At 36.4% G+C, this 22,030-nt stretch overlaps 1 protein-coding gene across 1 annotated transcript in view; it reads right to left on the reverse strand.

Annotated features, from left to right (window-relative positions):
• The window catches only part of znf217 (zinc finger protein 217), a 56,517-nt gene that overhangs the window by 30,147 nt on the left and 4,340 nt on the right, over positions 1 to 22,030 (reverse strand). Inside the window, exons 2-4 of the mRNA XM_028811912.2 lie at positions 17,139 to 18,784; positions 12,465 to 12,590; positions 5,484 to 6,950 (exon numbers count right to left, since the gene is read on the reverse strand). Of these exons, the coding sequence (XP_028667745.2) occupies positions 5,484 to 6,950; positions 12,465 to 12,590; positions 17,139 to 18,474 (2,929 nt within the window). The 5' untranslated portion in view covers positions 18,475 to 18,784. The remainder of the gene's footprint in view (positions 1 to 5,483; positions 6,951 to 12,464; positions 12,591 to 17,138; positions 18,785 to 22,030) is intronic.

The following is a 22,030-nucleotide window of genomic DNA, read 5'->3' on the forward strand; positions in this document are numbered from 1 at the left end:
CGTGGTAATTAAATTCATGGCATTCGTTTTCTGAATCACAATCTGACTGTATGGATGGTTACCTGCCAGGTTACGCTTGTGGTTGGTCAGGAAGTCGCCTTACATCCGCCACGTGCCCTCTTTCTGTTCCCAGAAGCTGATCATAGAATGGTTTTAATAGTTTACTTTCAAATAATGCAAAGAGTATGCGACACGTGTTTCTCCTTAATTCTGGGCTCATCAGGCATACACACTCACTGCATCCCCTCTCGAGAATCGAATATCGTCAGCGCCAGAGTTGAAGCCCCTAACGTTGCGGTCAGCAAGTGGGCTAACATCCGCCATGTGCCGTCTTTCAGTTGCGAGAGGCAGATCATAGAATGGTTGAAACTGTTGCACCTAACGTTGCGCTACGGCGTGTGGTTCGTTTATACCTCGTGTCTTCTCATTAAACTTTTATCTCGCGAATATGTTATTGCAATCCGCAGTGGGAGCGTTTCTATAAACTTAATTTAAACTTACGTTTTACACCGTGCTTTGTTTCCCTTATGAACATGCTTGTATGCTTCACTCGCTCCCTTCTCAATTGTTTAATGAATTTTTTGTTCTTCGCTGTTTGCGGCTCCTCCTTCATTTGTCCCTACTGCGTTCACTGTCTTTTCACGTGATTACGTGGGAGGCGTGATGACGTGACACTCAACTCCTCCTCCCACGGCCATCGAGCTGCCGTCCATTACAGTATATTGTGAAAAAAGAGGTTCCAGTTATGACCATTACGCGTTGAATTTCGAAATGAAACCTGCCTAACTTTTGTAAGTAAGCTGTAAGGAATCAGCCTGCCAAATTTCAGCCTTCCACCTACACGGGAAGTTGCAGAATTAGTGATGAGTCAGTCAGTCAGTCAGTCAGTGAGGGCTTTGCCTTTTATTAGTATAGATACCTACTACCCCAGATGCCTGTCTGATTAGTGCCCTAAAAAATACATACAACCCATTTAATAAAGTTTGGGCGCCAAATATTGGATTTATTACACACTACAAACAAAATCTAGAGCACATAAACTGAGACAGAAATCAACACTGAACCAGCTGCTAGCAAAGAAATTAATAATCAAATATGAAAGTATATGACAATTTAGCCATCAGGTAGGAATAAAAGGCACACACAGAAAACCAACAACACAACATTCTATAAATGCAGCATTTCCAAAAACAATCAACATGGCACAATTACAAAAGTCTTCTCTGGCATGACACATCAAACCCACAAACAACTATAGCAGTTTTTTCAGTACTACAAAAACTACCTTAAAACTGAAGTCACTCATTTTCTAAAATATACTTTTTTTCTTTTAAAGATGTTCTGTGTTTTCACTACCTTAAGAATGTAGGAATACTGCCACTCTGTCAAACAGAAATCAATACAAAAAGCAATGCAAAAGAGCTGGGGACTAAATAATCATATCAGCTGGTGAAAGTAGGGCAAAAATAATCAAATGACTGTCTCCATTGAACATCTGTAATAATTACTATGAGATTGCTATGGAGATACTTCCTGAAACTCCAGCAAAATTACATTGTTTACTATTTGTGACATGGCAGCAATCATTTTTATTTTAAGTCTTGTTTACAAAAATGTTTTTCCATTATAGCAATATAAATGCACCTTATATATTGGCAAACAAACATATTTTACTTATGTTTTGAGACAGTCTCACTGCACTAAAAACACAAATGGATGCAATATTTTGCTTATTCACCATGAAGAAAATTTTTTCTATAAATGGAGCAGAAGGGTCTTGGCACAACTGATGTATCAGCATCCTTCATATAATGCAGCAAGGTTCCTGCAGGCCCCTTGCTTAAGAAGACGCAAAAAAGTCATAGTACGATTATATCAAAACAATGATAGAAATCTGGGGAATCTGCAATTTTACTTGGGGATGAAATACCTGAATCCCTAATAGAGTGTAATATAATACACCTGAAATGCCCACTACAAGTGTTTGCCACGGAATACTCTGACAGAGAGGAAAAACTGAACATTCATTAAAATTAGTTGCCCATTCCTATATTAAATGGAAGGAGAAGAAAAAATAGATTTGCTTTCAGCACATTAAAAGGTTGACAATAAAATTGCAAGCACCTATGGACAAGGAAACTGACAGCTACACTAACAATCTAATGTAAATGGCAAAAGTGAACTGTTTTATATATCTATACTATAAAGGTTATGTTATTTTCCAAATTTTTTTTTTTTTGTGCACAAAGGAATTTTCTTTTGGTTACTAAGTTAGTTTATGGTCACTGAAAGTTGAAAATCTTACCAGTGCCTGGTATTTTCATTTTAACTGCACAACATCAAGTTAGTCAATGACAACACAAACTGTCTTCCAAGTACAAGGCACTGTTGGTCTGTCCTTGCAGATCCATTGAATCACTACATGTTCAGCCACAGTTCTGTTTGGTATGCTTTACTTCCATTGTATCCAAAAAAAAAAAACACAAGAGGGCGGTAGAAGCCTTCTTTTGCAGCGGAAAAGATCATTTAATACTTCTGTTTATTTGAACAGTAAAACAAACTAAATCTATCAATTTTTTAAATATTAAATTTACTAAATATTTTAAATGTAGTATTTGTGTACTTTTTACTGAGCAATTTTAAAACGTTAACTTCTATTTTTGTGCTTTCATTTAGAGCTACAAGTAATCAATCGTATCAATGATAAAAATAGATGCTAGAGACTAAACCTGGAGCAATTGAGACTCATGTATGATCCAAGACATCAATGTATATAAGAACTTTTCTGTGACATCTTCCAAGACAAAAGTTTACTACAAAATGTACAAAGTTGAACTTCAGTGGCATGGGAGGCAGAACAGCAATGCATAAGCAAATGAAGAGAAAGCTTGTCTAAATAATAACAAAGCAGACACAGTGAGGTAAACTAGCATTTTAAGTGAGGAAAAAAAAACCTGAAGCCATTTCCAAGCCAAACCATGGCTAATAAATTTCCACAACTCCAAACAACCTACATGCATAGACAACTGTGTAACCAGTTAAAAATGTGTAATGCATTAAAAACATGATTAAAAGGTGTACATTGAAGTTTGTTGGATTTCAAATAAACACCCTTCCCTATAATTATGTACCTTCTCTCACATTTGCAAAAAGTAGTCTTTATACCAATTCACAGACCCACACTCATACCCAAAGTTCTGTCTTCAGGGGCGCGGTGCCAAACCAGATCAATGTTTGATAAACTCTGCCATGTGCAAGTCATTCTTTAAAAATGTGCACACTGGACATATGTAAACAAGTTGCTTAAAACATATACACTCACTCCTCGATTGGCGGCTCTAAAACTGCCTATTCTGAACATTATTCCATAATTCTCTTTATAAGGGTATGCACCTCACTGTTTCCAAATTTAATGTAATTTAGCACACCTAATTAGGAGTGGGACAAAAGTTAAGAGCTGTAATATTTGCCTTTACAAAACTTGCATAATCCAATTCAATAACAGATTCTAACATCGATCCCTAAATAAAAAGTCAGTACAGCACAGAAAAAGTAAAAGATAAGATTCTGAGTGATACTTATATCGATTAAACAGGTCATCTATGGACTGCATAAGAAAAATTCAGAGGGACAAGATAAAATGTGTAAAAGGCACAAACTACTCATTTTTACAATGCATACTGAGAAAGGAGCAAAGTATGTGTGCGTGTGTGTATATATTTTTATACATTATATATGGAAGGCACACAAACATGTTTCAAGTTAAATCATTCTTGACTGCAGGTATCAATAAGTACCTAAACCCAAAGTTTTCTTTTCAATTGAATTTCACTTAATTTTCATCTGCTGACTTTCATATTTTACTTATGAATTTGTTTTGATAAGAATGAATATATAGCGACCACTACCAAGGATTTTTTTTCACCACTTTTGATCACTGTGTGCTTTCATTCACATGTGTACAGAATGGACACAGCCATACAATAAGCTTCATCGCAGGTAAGCAGCTAAAACAGCAACTGGCAATTATTTCTAACTTGCAATGTCCCAAGTAGAGCTGTGGGATTGGAAGCAATTATTGGGTTACTGGAATGCTACAAATGTCCCGACTTTGACTAAATGCAAATTGCAATATAATGTGTTAAAACTTCAAATATACTAATTAGGGTTGTCAAATTAGCCAAAAAAATTCAAATATTTAAATAAAAAGGAAATATCAGAATACATTCAAACAAAATTTAATGACAACATTGAGCATTACATGTACTGTATGTTTGAAGGAACTTTTTTTTTTTAACCATTATTATTATGAAAACAACAGTATCAGCCAAAACAATAACAAAACTTAAAAGTAAAAACTCAAATCCTTAAAAGCCACGAACACTAGCACTGTGCTTTGCTGCGTTAATACATATATTTTTTATTTTAGTGTGCCCGCTAAATGTTTAAGGGGTTAATCCGCATTATTTTAACAGATATTTTCAAAGCAACTTTAAATGTTTACCAGGAAACTACTAAGTTAATAACACACAAAAAATGTTTGCGGGGAGGGGGGAAAAAAAAAAAAAAAAAAATCACAAGATGTACTTAGTTAAAAATTAAATACAATGCTGATAGTGTAAAGCTGAGTGTGCGGATTCCAACTTGATAAGTTTGTAGTGCTTAACAAGTGAGAGCAAGGTAAAACAAACATCTATTATCCAATCAAATGTCAGCCTTTGCCATCGAATAAAGCCTTACAAATAAATCAAGAGTTGTACTCGAATAGTGATGTTCAATCTGAAGACCCTAATACTAATTCAATTAAACTATTTTTTCTTCTAGCATTTTGATAAAAATATAGCTTATTTTTAATTTTCCAAGTTTCATCTTATGTTTACTGCTACTCATGATTTGTACCTTCTTTAAGAAAATAATATAAAAAAGCCATAACGGGATTGCTACAGCTTCTAAATATAAACTTTAAACATGTCAGGGTGCTAAAATTTGCAGAAATTCCCCATGGGAAAGTTTACCTTATCTATAAAGTAGCTTTATCATTCATGTTGATGGTGATGAAATGCCATGCATCTTGTATGGTGTGTGCTTTCAATCAACATAGTAAATATGTTTAATTACAAATATAGGAGTAGGAGTTGGTGGTACCATAAATTAAGAAGGCAGAGTCAAACGTTTTTTGTACTGACTCCACAGCCCTGGTCCTAAGTACACATCCCAGTCATGATTCTTGACAAGGAATAGCTGCTGGAACAGGAGTAATGTTAGTGCTGAGAGATTTCTCTACAGTGACAGCGTACATCTCGATTTTCACTTAGTGCTGGATTTTTGTTTCACTTTAGGGGTTCTATTTTAATTTTTACCAAAACTGCAACTAAAACTCTTAACACCATTCTGACATCTTTCATTTATATGATAAATTTACAACTAGCACATCTATTACTTTCTGCTGTTATATATTTCAATGTAACAAAAGAAAAATGTACCTTCTACTCCTGCTGTGGAGACTTGGCTTGTGCTGGCAGAATTTGAACTGTATAAAGATGCTAGGTCACTAGGACTGTAGGACCTGAGAATACTTAGAACATTCCAGTCTTGATCACTCACGTTAGAAGATGCTAAGGATGTCTTCAGTGGAGAACCAGATGTAGCCCTTTTTGAAGGTAAACTCTCATGAGGAGATACTTGCATGTTCCTCCCAGATACTACCAATCTGCCATAGTTATCCCCAATTCTGGAGTTTTTAAGTTCAGAGGAGGTTTGTGGAGGATTTACCAGTCCAGAACTCTTGAATCTTTTATTTGATGGCTCTCCAAAATCCACACATGCAGAATTCCCAAGAACACTAGAGGGACCAGCCCTCAGATAGTCACTTTTCCAGGTAACTCCATTTTTAGCACTTTGAGGCCACTGACCACGTCCTTCACAATCTGAGAAATTTGATCTAACAGGGAGGTAGTTCTCCCTTTTCCCTTGAGATTCACCATCTCGAGAATGCTGAGAAGGACTTCTTTTTACATCTGCCCGAGGAGGGCGTATACTTGAGGAAGAGTTGACTCTCATTTTCTTAGTCTCTCTTTCAGGCAAATGTACAGTAGTCTGAGACAAATGAGGTAGATTTGGTTTGCTCTGCACCTTTGGCTGCTGGCAAGGAGGAGACTTGGTCCTGCGGGGATAGCTTCTATAAATGGAAGGCAATGGTGACACATCTTTTCCTTCCAAGGCAGGTGGGCAGCCAGTAAATCTTTTTTGTCTGACTGCCCCACCAGTAGCCCTTAGTTTGTTCCTGTTGATACTTTCAAGTTTGGCTTTATGCATCAGTTTCTGGTGCATTAGGAGAACCTCTGGATGGAAGGTTTTAAAAGTGCAAGATAAGCATGTACTCACAGGTAAAGCACTCTTGGGAATTGAGGTAGAGGAAAGATTAAGTGAAACTTTCAACGACAGGTTTAACGGAGTCTCTGGATGTTGTTCTGAGCATATGGGTTCTTCATTTTTGCATTTTAATGGTGTAGAATCCCCAGTATTTTGGCTGGAATGTTCTACAGTAGCATCACTTGGCACAAGGAAAGAATTTGACCTTTGTTCTTTTACTTGTGGACTCCATTGAACACAGGAGGAAGGACTAACAGTAGATGTTTTTTTGGCATCTGCAACATTTGCCAGACTGCTGTGAGGAGCTTTATCAAAAACCTTATTGGAAGGAATCCATATCTGCTTGGCTTGTTTCGTATTATGGTTAATATCAAGAATCTTTGTACTGCTTTTTGTGCATGCCAGTTCTAGATGAGATTTATCTAAAGATGGTGGAGGACCCTCTGATAGTAACAAAGGCTTAGAAGTCAGTTCATTATCCAACTGCTTGTCCTTGTGATGTCGCTCTAAGTGGTATCGAAGGGATGTCTTCTGAGCCGCAGCATAATCGCAAAATTCACATTTATAAGGTTTTTCACCTATAATTTAAAAACAAATAGTAAAAAGCAGGACTAAACAAATATATTGGTTCCATGAAAATAGACACGTTTCAGAACTATGCATTATTTTTCCCCACAGTTAATGATATGCTGTTATTTACCCCCGATATACTGACTGAAGGTATATTTATTAATTTTATACACCAAATCCTTTCCACATGGGACTAACCCTGGAACATCAATAATGCTATAATAAACAAAGGAATAAAAACCTAAAACAAATGTACCATTTGATTTAGGATATGTTCCAACATGTTAATTGACATATTTAGGTTGGACAAGCATTTATTTAATATGTACACAAAGTGCTTTCACAAAGATATAGTGCATATATACTGCATTATACAATTTTACAATTTCTGGAAGAGGTCTGGGCTCTCTCAGTATCATTGTTATTTAATAATAGTAAAAAAAATTACAAATTATTTATATAGGGCCTTCCCCATGCTCAAAACACTTATTTGTAACAGACCCACTGAAAAGTAAAGTTAAAATAGTGCATAGGCTATACTTTTTAAAGTTTTTTGACAAATATACATTCACTTAAAATCACCAGTATGTTTGAACATGAAAGATGTTGACCTTCATTACTGAGGCTTACCTATATAAGCCAAAATATACTCCTGAGGAGCTGTAACAGCTAACTAGAGAATAAAGAGGAAGGAAGAACAAAAAAACAAAAAGCTTTATTTTGCAGCTACTGTAGGAAGGTCTGGTGATGCATTTGTAGGCAATATGAAATACTGATGACAATCATATTCAGTGAATTAAGAACGTATTCCGACCCCTTTACATTTTGTTATTTTTACATTTGGCAAAGTTTGCAGCCTTGTGCTAAAATTACTTAAATTCATTTTTCCCCCACAAACAATAATAAAAAAAAAAAACCCAGAATGAAAAAATGAAAAGAGGATTTTTTTTTCCCCAAAGTTTATTAAAAAAAACTGAAATATTTAATTGACACTAGTATTCAAACTGTTTTCAGTACCGACACACCTTTGGTAACGATTATAGCCTTAACACTAGAATTACCAGAGCCTATGAAAAAACTCGTACATCCGTTCGCACCTTTATTGAGCAGGAACACTCAATAAAACTGAATTAAAAAAAAAACAAGTGACGGTGAGACACGAAGAAGGCAGATTCACCAGCATTTGTGTGTCAGCTTTTATCCCTCCAGATCAGAGAATGTCCAGTTCCATTTCCTCAAAACACCACTCACATCTACAGTTACTCCCAGTTTCAAATAAAAACTAACAGCGTCAGATCCCTAGGGCGGTAGTATGTATCGTGATCGTGACTGAGAGAATAAAAGTGGGGGAAAAAAAACAAAAAAAAACCAGTAATTTTTACAAGGCCTATAAATGTACACCGTTACAGACGCAAACCAAATGTATGTGTGTACTGTATAATATTAACAATATAAGAGCAGCTCACTACTGAAAATGGCAAATATAGGAGGCAGTCGGAATCGAACCGGGGACTCTTGATTACAAGTCAGCAAATCTTACCAATACGCCACAGAAGCTGTTGCATCTTCCTTGAACCTTTTGTGAAAGTTGTTTATTTGATCTTTGGACTTCAGGCTTCACACATTATATAGTTTATGCCAACATTTTGTCATTTACTACTAAAATATGAAAACCTTTTCTGTTTTAACAATGTGTGTACACAGATTATTGTAGAAACGGAACACACATGAAATGCACGTGTTCCAAATAACGATTTATTATTTCCATTCAAACTCCAGCACTTCACTCCTAGATATTCAATCAAGGCATGAGCTGGGAGAACTTTGTGTACGTTCTGCAGCGGTGGGGGATGGAATAGCAGGCTGCTTGCTGCTTGTCTTAATCGGCACATTTACAGGACAAAAGACGCTGAGGGAGAGGTGCGAACGGATTTAAGGTGGGCCGGATCTACGAGTTTTTTCGTAGTCTCTGGTAATTCTAGTGTTAAGTCTTCCTAAAAACTTGAATTTGGGGATTTTCTGACATATTTCTCTGCAGTTCCTCTCAAGCTCTGCGAGGCTGGATTGAGACCATTGGTGGACAGTTATTTTAAGGTCTCTCCAGAGATCTTCTGATTGAGTTAAGTCCAGGATCTGGCTGGGCAATTCAAGGACGCTGCCAGAGTTGTCCCTAAACCATCCTTGTGTTGTATTTGCTTTGTGTTTAGGGTCATTGTTTTGCTGTAAGGTGAACCTTCCGTCCAGCATGAGGTCTACAGTGGTCTGGAGCAGGTTTTCATTAAGAGTATTTGTATTTTGACCCATTTAGCTTTCTCAAAACCTCATCTAGACCCCTAGTTTCTACAACTGGAAAACATCCCCACACCATGCTTCAACAATAGAATGGTATTACACAGGTGAGGAACAGTATCTGGTTTCCTCCAGACAATACATAATCTTGGTTTCATCAGATAAGACAGTCCTGTTTCTCACAGTCTGATGGTCCTTCAGGTGTCTTTTTTGTTAACCACAAACAGGCTTCCATGTGTCTTTTACTGAAGGGAGGCTACTAACTGATCTCTCTGTAATAAAGCCCACATTAGTGGAATGTTGAAGTGGTGGTCGTCTTTCTAGAAGTTTCTTCCATCTCCACACAGGTTCTCTGGAATTCAATCAAGGCCACCATCGGGTTCTTGGTCACCTTTTTTAACTATTTCAGGGCTGATGTCGACTTTTGTCAAAAGGAGGAGTTGATGATGGTAATCAACTGTACACTGTGACAAAACCAACCATTCAAAACCAACCGTTATGTTTTAGTTGGACTCTCGTTACTAGAAGAAAAAAGTTAGCTTCATTGGTTTGACCAAGATTTCCTGCGGTCTTGTGAGTAGCAAGGTGCAAGCAACAGCAAAAATGGCACTGACATCCCACGAGAGATCAAATTGAATGCATAAAGCAAACTACTGCGTCGATGACGTTTTGCCAATTATCTCTGAAATGGACTATGACTTTCCAGACGCTGATTTTGATACAAGTGATTGAAAACAAATTTGAGGTTCCAGCTTCAGCTGATTGGTCCCCAGCTAATCATGCTGTTGAACGGGTTTATGTAGCTGATATGCCTACGGCAATATTTGCCAGGGAGAAGTGCTACTTAACAATGATGAGAGGTAGAATCCAGATTGCAATGCACTGTGACCATAATCGCTGCTGCTGCTGCCTCAGCCACGTGAAGGCAGCAAGCCTGCCGCACATTCTTGTCAAACTGGCTGCCACAGCATTCAGCAACAGACATTTTATGTCGAGTTCTGTGTAAAACCATTGCTTTTCAGATTCTTCCTTCTCCCATTATTAATTTTGCTAGGTGGTTATCTCTAAGAAGAGTCATGGTTGCTCCAAACTTCTTCTATTTAAGAATCATGAGGACAACTGTGCTCTTGGGAATCTTCAATGTTGAAAAGCATGAAGGGGTTTGACTACTTTCTGAATCCACTGTATACTACTACAGCCATTGGCAAACCTAGGTCTATCAGCTGAAAAAGACCATTTTATCTTGTGGTTTTCTGATTGTCTGTAAAGACCAATTTACAGTCAAATACTAGTATGTACTTCTAGGGACCTTTTCGATTTTACAAAATAAACTGGAAGAAGTAATTGAGACAGAAATAATAAATAGGTTTTGGCATAGCAAGTTTATTAATTCACTCATTCCATAATAATGTGTCACAGGTGCTATATATGAGGCACTCCTCTGTGCTAACCTTACATAGCCAACTACATGGACCTGTTTCCTACATTAGCTCCAAAATATCATCTTTGGAACAATAATTTGCTTTTCCTTTTAGGTATGAAGTAGATTTAAATAAGATTCACTTCAAAAAGAATATTTTGATGGGATTTCAGCATTAACTTAAGCGCTACCGGCCATAGCCTTTTATATATAAAAAAAAGAAAAAAACAGCGAAGGATAAAACATGTGGTCACAGTATTTACTGTTTGTTTTCACATCTTGGTTGTACTCATATAGTGCATCCGGAAAGTATTCACAGCACATCACTTTTTCCACATTTTGTTATGTTACAGCCTTATTCCAAAATGGATTAAATTCATTTTTTTCCTCAGAATTCGACACACAACACCCCATAATGACAATGTGAAAAAAGTTTACTTGAGATTTTTGCAAATTTATTAAAAATAAAAAAATTGAGAAAGCGCCAGATCCGGATGCACTGTATATACGCCATGTTGGCTATATAGATATTCTGCACTAAGTAGATACAAATAAATGTTATTTCTAGATTCTAGTTTGACAAAGCTAGTAATAAAATTGTCTCTTTTCAGCTTCCTTTTATTATCATGACTTGTTTTGCTAAACAAAGAGCTTTTTAGCTTCAGACCAGACATATTTAAGATCTTTAAAGGGTGAGATACCATGTTATACTAAACTGCAACATATAGCTTCAGTCAAGAAACAAGTGCCTGGGGTAAATGTTAGCATGCTATTTTGCATAAATATATGTCACTTTAAAATCACTGAATTTATCCATTAAAATATGGGTCATAGTACCTGAATATTAATGTCAAATTTCTTTTATACCCAGCTGTTCAATGTATGAATGTAATAATTGTAAAAATAACAGATCATGCCACTGCTCCAACAGTAAATTTCAATGTTGCAACAATCTTAACAGGTGATTTGATTATTTTGCAGCTCAAAAGAAAAATATTGTGCTATCTGGACTAAATGCACTTTACTCAAAACATTCCCTTGGCAACTGAATCAAAGTGGAAGTGTAATTTTTTTAAGCATATATTTTGCAGGTGAAAGACCGGATAGAAATCCACCGATATGTCTTTGGCTTCCACTACTGGAAGACAGGCAAAGGTAGTTATTATCTTGTATCATCTACTCCATAATTCTGTCAGTACTTAGTACCAGTGTAATGAGTGCTAATCTGAATGCTGTAAGTCTTCAATATGCACCCTTACAAGTAAGTAAATTTTAAATTTTTTATCATCAAGTTAAATACGTTATATATACTTAGAATGAAAACAGGGAAATAGTTCTTCATTTTAAATATACATTTCTTTTACATCTAATTGAAACCATTTTCTATTAGGCATTCAGTATTAACAAAAGATATGAACTGAAGAAAAAAGCATTTGGTAGTATGCCTCTAATACAGAGATCATATAGTGACACGCTTTGGTCATAAACAAAAAGCACAATTATCAGCTGGTGACCAGATATCCAAAAAACTTGATTTTGTGAAGTTTGCTACAGCAAAAATCACAAACTGTACATACATGAGATGACTAGCATCACTTTATCTCCAGTGGCTGCTCAGAATACCAGCATCACCATCTCTTTCCAAGAAAGAAAAAAAAAACAAAAAAAAAAAAACAGATTGGTTGTAAGGAGAACAAAAGAGAAAGTATCAGTACTTGTAGTGTATGACCCATTAAATAAAATTGACACAAACTATATAATATAAAAATAGTGACAAGTGTTTAATGTGGTGGGAAACATGGTAGAAAATTACCTGTGTGTGTCCTGAGATGAATGTTGAGGTAATAGTTTGAACGGAAAGTTTTTCCGCAGTAACTGCATTCTCGTGAAGAACCAAAGTTTTTGCCTTTCCCTTTTTCAGAGCCATCTTCACTTTTATCTGTTTAAAAAAACGCACAAGGTGTGTACATCTATGAACATTTCAACATGTATGAGCAATTAATCACATATTCCAACCCAAATTAAAAACTGAAGGAATGTGGCAAAACCACACCTTGTAGAAAGTTTACAATATTTATAAAACCAAAAAGACCTTTTTATCATTTAGTCATTGTTTTCCCCCAAAGTGCTAATTTACATTGTCTAGAAAAAACTACAAATTACCTAAAATACAGCATGAGCCACAGACTGATGTGAAGACGACCTAGTACTACCCCCTTTCTTTCCTTGAAGGAACCAAAATGCTTTATGGAAAAAAAAGTACATAATGGTGCACTAAATCTACTAAATAAACTTCAAATTATGAAAATGAAGAATTGCTGATGTGAATGGATATGTGTAAGAAAAAAATGAAAAGGATGCCTTTCTTCATTAACTACAGTATATTAATTTCAAGAGCCAATTTCTTTACTTCTCCGTTTCTCAAAAAAATGTGTGCTTACTTGACATGAATTTTACTAGGCATAGGGAGATATATCAGGAAGCTATTTAGCTGTAAGGGCTGGCATACATTATGTGATTTAAACTATACTTTTGAGCTCCCAAGTGCTTTCTCAAACTAGCACAAATCTGAAAAAGTTAATGAAGGTCATAAAGTTTCTGCTTTCAAGGTATAACATATGTTGTGACCAAAAACAAAGGGCTTATGGGTTCCTGGTGATTTTTTTGACATGCCAAAAAAATTCAGGCATGGTCAACTTGAGTTCATCAGCTTTAATATGGCATCCACACCAATCCTGTGTTTCAACTTCCATTAATCAGGGCTTTGAAATGTTTGTGGGTGCTCAAGTAAGACGACAAACTGATTGAGCGGTGTCAAAAAAAAACCAAAAATTCACTAGAAGTTTTTTTTTGTGAAATATTGGTACTTTAAACAAATTACTGTAACATTTATCACATCTTTCTAACTTTTTTCACATCCTTTTTTGATTCACTCAAAATTACTACATGAGCCTGTTTAAAAAAAAAAAAAAAAATTGTGCAATGTATTCCTGCTTTCGATCAGCTGTCAATAAAAATGAGTGCTTAGGTGTAAGAGGACACCCAAACTGCTGATGACATAACAAGTGAGAGCACAGTGTATGGCTGTCCTAAACTAATATATGACACATGAACAACCTAAATGATGCAGGCTTTACACAATATCCACCTCCTTGTTATCTGGTGCTGGCAAAATTAAAACTCCAGAGACGAAGATCTAAAAATAAATTCGGGACAGACACGGTTGATACACAGCAACACTGGAATATCCAGTAATCAGCAAAATTAAGAAAATGAGGAGGTAAAAAGATGTTAAACTATGTACAAAGTCAGATTTATACTAGCTATTAGAGTATTTCCTCATGGGATTAACAAAGTTTATCTAACCTAATCCAAGATACAAGCTATCAGTGGGTTCAAGTATTGAAACATCAGTCAGATTTAAAATGCCGACATCACCAAGACATGTTAATGCCTCTTGAACTTTGCATTAACACAACACTCTGGTCATATCAGCCTATGGGGAAGGTATACTATAATGCACCTTTAGTGTTTTTAGCTTAGATAGCAAGGCAGGAATAACAAAAGACTTGAATGAGAACCAACTGTGAGTGGAGCTATCTACATTCTGCATTTGATGTCTCAACATAAGGATAGACATTCTTATTTCCAGTTTCAGACATCAGAGCCATGCAGGGGATGGTGAAGGTATGGAGTATAAATTACAATATACAAGAATGACAAATCTGTTAATCCACAAGAAAAAGCATATACTAATAGCTAGTCTCTACTAGGAGGGTTCACACCACATACTGTACATTTTTACCTAGCACAAAGAATCAATGATAAACTACTCTCAAAATTAATTCAAAATGTTTTTAATTCTTATGGATCCATTAACGTCATCCACGGTCTGCTATTTGTCTATGGCTAGATTTAGCTACGTTTATCAGCTTTAGAACAGGAACTACCCATGTTTTGTGTCTCCAATATTCTAGACACCTTCATGTGAAGGCGTTTCATTTTAGCCTTTAATTTTACGGTCGCTTGAGTGCCAGCCACATACAAAGACATTTAGCAAGCATTATAGAACCATTCCAAATGTACTAAAATTAGTAAAATAGTAAAATTTGTGAATTTCCCCTTGAGATTAATAAAGCATTTATCTAATCTAATCTAAAATGCTTCAAAAATAAACTTAAGTCCAAAAAGTCATAAAACAAAAAAGAAAAAAAGTTTTGTTGCTTTAATCAGGTAATTTCAAAGCAAAACGCCAGGTTTAACATTCTAATACATAGTACTCAAAAAAGATGTCTCTCTCTCAGATTCCAATGTGAACAATATTTTCTTGCAGTTGTATTAACTTTTGAACTACAGTTTTTACTGTTCAATCTGGGTGATCTATTTAGTTTCCTGATGCAAGGTAGGAACTAGCATTCTAATAAATTACCCTTGGATAAAAAATGCTTGATGCCAACTCAAACTCCTCCATAATAGAAAATATGTATCACTGACCATCTTCTCATCGTTACAGTGGTAAAAACAAAAGAAAAAAATGCAGTGTAAATATTAGCCCTTTTCAAACAATGTAAAGGAACAGAGAAGCACCAAAGAAAAGAAAAAGCATCCCAGTGGGAACAATACATCTCACATGCACATAAAATAATTATCCAGGAACACAATTACACGTTTCAAGTTATTTGTAAGTTTTGAAAACATATTTCTATCAAGAATGAACAGCTTTAACTGAAGCCAATCTTAACTATTAAGGCTTATGTTAATTTGTTTCTGGATGCATTTCTCTATGATTTGTGGCACACTATAAATCTTAGTAAACAACATATTTCTTTAAATAGCAATGTAGATCATGTATTTGTAACAGGATATAAAAAATAAATCCAATTGGACACCTGTGAAATAATAGACACATGTCATAATCTTTATGATTACATCTTAAATCTAAAAGATGCAGCATCCATTAATTTCCAAAGGCAGTTTTAATTTTAGCTGGGTGACAGCCCATTCCACTGTGTTCGCAGACCCACAATAAATTATATGTGGTGATTTTAATTTACATTGTAGATTAAAATAATGCAGAAATAAGCAATCCAAAAGGTTTTTCCACCACTATAGGTTTGAAGCAATGCATTTGATCGCTCTATGTAAGCAAGACCACAAGTACAACAAAGCTGTAGATCCAAAAGTACAATTCAAAATGTTTTATTTCAAATCAAACAATTTAAGTGTGGAAACTACTGTGGGATAAGACTGACATGACGCACCATGAAAAATTAGAAAAGGGTTATAAAGAGAAGGCTTAATAAAGAGGCCATCATAGGGGAAAAGAAGTTTTGGTTTTATGCCAGGGACAGGAACAACTGATGCAGTCTTTACATTGAGACAGTTCATTGTGAAGCACTTAGAAACAACAGACAACATTGCAAATCGTGTTTGTTGATTTGGAGAAGGCTTACGATAGAGTGTCATGTAAAGAGTTAGGAGGTGCATGGGAGAGAATGGAGTACCAGAGAAGTATATGAAGACTGACCAGGATATGTATGAGAGAGTGAGGAAACAGGTAAAAGCATTGTTAAGGTAACAGACAAGATCTCAGAGTTGGTCTGAACCAGGGATCTTCATTAAGTCCCTACCTCTTCGATCAATGGATGAGTTGAGTCATGGGACAAAAGCTGATGACACTATGTTGTGCAGCACCAGAAAAGAGGAAGTGGAGATGAAGACAGAAGAATGGAGAAATAAATGCTTTGGATGATAGAGGACTAAAGATAAATAGGAAGAAGACAGAATATATGAGGTTTAATTATGATCAGCATTCAGAAGTTAACCTATAGGGAGAGCTACTGAAAAAGAGTGGATACACTTAAATATCCAGGATCAGTGGTAGCCCAAGACTGAAAATTAGATTCAGAGATAAACCACAGAATACAGTGCGGATAGAACAATTGGAAGAAGGTATCAGGAGTATTTTGTGATCAAAGAATTGCCATGAACGATAAAGGTAATGTTTTTAAGACAGTGTTGTAAAACCCACAATGATGTAAGGAGCACAGACATGAGAAGTAAAGGGAGCACAGGAGAAGTCAGATGTAGCAATAATGAGAATGTTGAGATGGATGTGTGAAGTTACAAAAAAAAAAGACAGAATAAGAAATGAGACAAACACAGGTACAACAAAAGTGGGAGAGATATCTAAGAAAGTACAGGTTGTGGCCAAGATTTGAAGGAAAAGGGTCTGACTGGAGAGGAAGTACAAGATCATGCTGCATGGAGAAGGTTGGTTAAGCACATCGACCACATACAGAAGTGGGAAAAGATGGAGAAAGAAGAATAATTAAATAATTCTAAGTCACTAATAACACATATTAGATTTAATAAAAGGCCCTTTTTCAATACAGCCTAAACCCTGGGATATTACTTTCAAATATGTACTGCTATACCAACTACTCATCTCACAGTGGTCATGTGATCATTTATTTGATATTCCTACCTGAATTAAATGCTTCACCATGGTTGCCTTCTTCTGAACCATCTTCTGAACCCTCCTCAGCTCTGTCCATTCCACTTTCCACACAGCTAATGCTCAGAGGTTTGCCATCAATTGAGGCAGTTGGGCTCTCAGCACCACCCCGCTCCTTCCTGTGTATCCTGGAATGCAGCACAAGTTGGTGATAGGTTCTAAACATCTTTCCACATTCACTGCATTGAGTTGGCTTGTCCTTGCCATGCAACAGCTTTCCATCAAGCTCAGGGGAAAGTGCATCTCCGCTAGTATGCTTAACTCTACCTACACCTGAAAAGCCCTCCTTAATTGGTTTGTAACTTTTTTCGGCAGACCAAATTTCGCTCAGTTCTTCTTTATCAGAGGAGGAATCTTCATTGTCAGTGTAAACTTCCTGACCAGGCTCTTTGGATTGCCCTGGCCCTACAGCAACCTTGCCTTTGGTTGCAAGCTGCCAGGCTTGGTATGTATTAAATGGGTCAAGCTGCACAATCCATTTGGCAGATTTTCCTTCTCTGTGTTGTACTTCTGAAGTATGGGGACGCAAATTAAGGAAATGAAGAAAGGACTCCTGTGAGAACGGCTGCCCTGTGATAAGCTGCTCTTCAACAGCCCGGTCATCCTCTTCATTTGGCTCCAATTCCCTAGTGTGTACCTTGCTATGTTCCATTAAAATCTCCTTACTGGAAAACAGAAACCCACAAACCATGCACATTTTATAGGGAGAACTCACACTTGATATGATGGAGTCCTGAATGACATTGTTGATAAATGCAGGAAGCTCCACATCTGGTTGAGGCTTGTTACGAGATCCAGGTTTACCAGAGTGTGTCCTCATGTGGTTTTTCAGGAACCAGGGCTCTTTAAAGCGTCTGCCACACACATTGCAGCTGTATGTGAAGGAGTCTTTGTGCTTTCTCATGTGAGCGTCCAGTTCTGCAGCATCCTCTAGGACCATGGCACACACCTCACAGCTGAACTCATCTTTATCATCATGTACTGATGGCTTGACTTCTAAGTTACCATTCTCTCTTGCACTCAGTAACTCTGCCTCCACTCGCAGGACAGCAGGTTCACAAAGTGTTGTACGGTGTTGCGTTAGTACATGACTGCCTAGCTCCTCCTGATGTTTGAAGGTTTTTTCACAAAACATACAATCCAAAGGCATGCAGCCTTCCACCTCAGGCAGACTCTTCTCATGAACATTCATATGTAAGGTCATACTGGAGCCAGATCCTGGCATGTTAGCACTTGTGCTCGACAAAGAGTCTTGACCAAGCCCATCAGGGCTTTCTACATAGGCTAATAAAGGGTGGGTAGGCATGGTTTCTTAAGCACAAACACCCAAATCAAAGCCAACTGCTATTTAGTTGAGAAACCACAGAGCATCAGGTTAGGGTTCACCAAAGTCCTAATCGTGCAACAGGTTTCCGTTTACTTTTCTTCTAAACTTAAACATATTAAAGTTGTTCAATTCCTTTTGAAACAAAGATGCTACTTGAATTTAATGACTGAAAACTGATGTAAGAGCCAAACAAATTGATGCCTTCTCATGCTGTCCCTCAAGAACAAAAGGAATTTATGCCTGATGCCACTGGAATCCAGAAGAATATGACACTACTGGCAACCAGCACCTGCAAAACACAGCAAAAATAAATTGAAAAAAAAAAATACCTGTTTCTAAATTATTACAAAACGTAACATTCCAAAACCCAGGTGTAAAAATTAGCGCTTTACTATAAAAACTTGCCCATCCATTTATTTGCAGGTTCATTCCCTGTGCTATTTCTTCATTTTTGTTTCCAATGAACTGTCTTTTTCACATATCTGCTAGCATTTCTGGCTCAGGAAGATGTACACCCAGTGCATGTTGCAAAACAAACTACCAACTACATGCTTCATTAGAGCTTCACTCTGCATTTTCTTAAACACACAAGTGCAACATCCAACAAGCTACAAACAAAACATTATATAGTATATTAGACAACTTCAGTCCACCTGAAATGGTTTTCAGTGGCCTATAGAATGAATCTTTTCACAATGCAGCTGGCTTTGGACAGTTAGAATTTGAACAAAACCACCCTGTATGTATTTTTTCATATATATTGCATGCTTTTGTTGGTGTTTCAATATAATGTTTTTGGGTTTATTTTACTAAACTACTGAATTCCATCTTTGGCTCATAAGTAGAAATATCCTTAAAAAGAATCTGCAAGGAAAGTGGCTTAAGGCACATTTACTGCAGTGTTTCAATGACTGGATGATACCTTGATTTACTACATCGCTTCAAAAAAATTACAGCATGCTGAACCACAGATATGCGAAAATTCGAATTAGTCTCTCACAAAAACACAAACCATGTATTACAAAAATGACTTCATAGGTTTAAAAGATCATTATCATTACATTCACAGAGTACATTGAAATTCATACATACATGTCCTAATCAGCATGCAGCAAGCCATCATTCTGTGTTATTTACCTGAAAAATCTAAGATTTGTCCTGTCTGTAGAGGTTTTAGAGAGCTTTTTTTTTGGTCACTTTTAACTGGTATGTCTTTGATGATCTTTATGCCATGACTTTGAAACTTGTTAGTTAGTCAATGAAAGGTTACTGTAATCCTACAAAAATGTGTTTCTCAGTATAAAACATTGATCGCAGTAGCAACTGACATCTGTCAAGATAGTGACTATAGGCCAAAAATGAAGTCTCTTAGATTATTCTGATTAGGAACATTTGTGTCTTTATTGTAAGGGTCTACAGAATTGCCGAACTATTCAACCGATCATGAAGAGTAACTCTCACAGCCCTGCTGATGATCCTAGTTTTTTTCCATCTGTTCATTAACTCCGGTTCTTCTGACCACTAACAAACATTTGAATGTAGGTGAGAATACAGGTGTATTTTTTTTTCTCTATTAACTCAAAAACTTTATTAAGGAACTACTCACACCGCCACAATCACCCAGGAGGGGAATATCCATATATTATATTATAGCTCATCAAACAATGTACACTGGGAAACAACCTGAAACAACAAAAACAACCTGAAACAACAAAAATCAAGACAGTGATTTTCATTTCTCTCTCTCTCTCTCTATTTAAGAAATCTTTGTAAGTCAGTTAATGTAGAAACAATCCAGATTTGGTCAAATAAGTCACACCATTATAAATTTGGACTGATGGGTTAGAGTTAAGAGTGGAAGAGAGAGACAGAACAATTACTACCTTACAGCTCCCAATTTTGCACAGGTTTTCTACTGGATACCCAAGTGTTTAACCCACTTCCAAAAATATGGAGCCTAGGTTAGTTTATGGATCAAAACTGGACTAATCTGAATAAAAGAGAACTCCTATTCAAGGTTTCTGCCTTGTGTCCAGTGCTGTCTAGATCAGTAATTCTCAACCTTTATGGTCATATGACATAGTATTATCTGTTTTAAGTTCATTGGTGATCAACATACAGCAACTGAAAAATGTTTTTCGGGCTCCCTTTGAAACAACTATGACTTGAACAGCTGGGTTTCCACATTGATGAAATAATTGTGATTCAAAGGGATCCCCCTTGATGAAACAAGCGTGCTCCAGATAGCTTGGTATTCCCCATTGATGAAACGACAGCCATTACAAATGGGGAACAATGTCGTCCTGTGCTGTCGATTGCTGTTGAGACCCACTGGGACCCAATAATGGTATCCTGTGAGAATACTGGAAACTCTGGCCAAGATTAAACCGAGGCTGAGCTGTGCCATTCCTCAAAGGAGTAAGAAAGGTGTTTCTTAAAAGTCAAATCCTAATTCAGGAATCACTTTCAAAATGAAGAGGCACTGAACATTCAAGTTTACATGAGGAAACATTACCTTCACAATTTTCTGAAAAGCATAACACACAAGATTTTGTTTAATAAATAACTTACACAACATCCTTATGAGGTTGGTGAAATGAACATGAACTCTTAGGCACTAGAATTCCCAAATTACATATCTTCATTAAAAAGCATACAAAATAAAAAAAATATTGAACACTTATTTTTTTTTTTTTAATCAAATACTGAGACATGAAGAGAATGGGAACTGCTTTCAGAAATGACATTGTTAAAGGGCAGAGTATAATCTTTATATTTGAACTTAGAGGTATTATTCATCCACAATAAGCTTACACAGAGAAATGTGTAGCAGTTAAATTACCATAAACAACACAAACAACAGAAAGAACTATGGTTTGCAAAGTAGAATGACCATAAGTGGAACCACAGACAACCTAGATTAACTTTTTCACTCTATATTTATTTATTTCATGCAGTGATGTCTTGGGGATAGTATAGATAGTCAGTATCTTTGTTTATAAAAGTCAGCTCAAGTGGGCTGCACCAGTGTGGGCACCTGGCCTAGTCACACCTGCTTCAGTTGTACCTAAAACCTTGTTATGAAGAAGTGAACTTGTAGATAAACCAAACAAACAGCTGATGTTAATATGGCAAATGTTTTTATACTGGACTTCCTACGCTAATCACCACTAATGTGTGAAACAGAGTAATCCATGAGATATTTGCTCATATTAGAAGCTTACAGATGAGCAAGCTTATCTACCAAATTAAAAATCTTAAAAAATACAAACTGAACCTAGAATGTTCTGTTTGGTAGCAGTTGCAGCAACAGTGCAGACACATAACTGCTTAGTATAGCATCAGACATAGTAGCAGTAGTCTACCACTAAAACCTGCTTTTCATTAAACCTTAAAGACCATCAGCTCCGGAACAGCTTTTGAAACAGTCACCATTACAAAAAACACTGTATATTCTTTATTACTGTAATCTTATTAACATCTGATGGCACTTCACATATTCAGAAACAGATGAAACACTTTCAAGAACATTTAT

This window comes from Erpetoichthys calabaricus, chromosome 10 (assembly GCF_900747795.2).
Source record: "Erpetoichthys calabaricus chromosome 10, fErpCal1.3, whole genome shotgun sequence".
Lineage (NCBI taxonomy): Eukaryota > Metazoa > Chordata > Cladistia > Polypteriformes > Polypteridae > Erpetoichthys > Erpetoichthys calabaricus.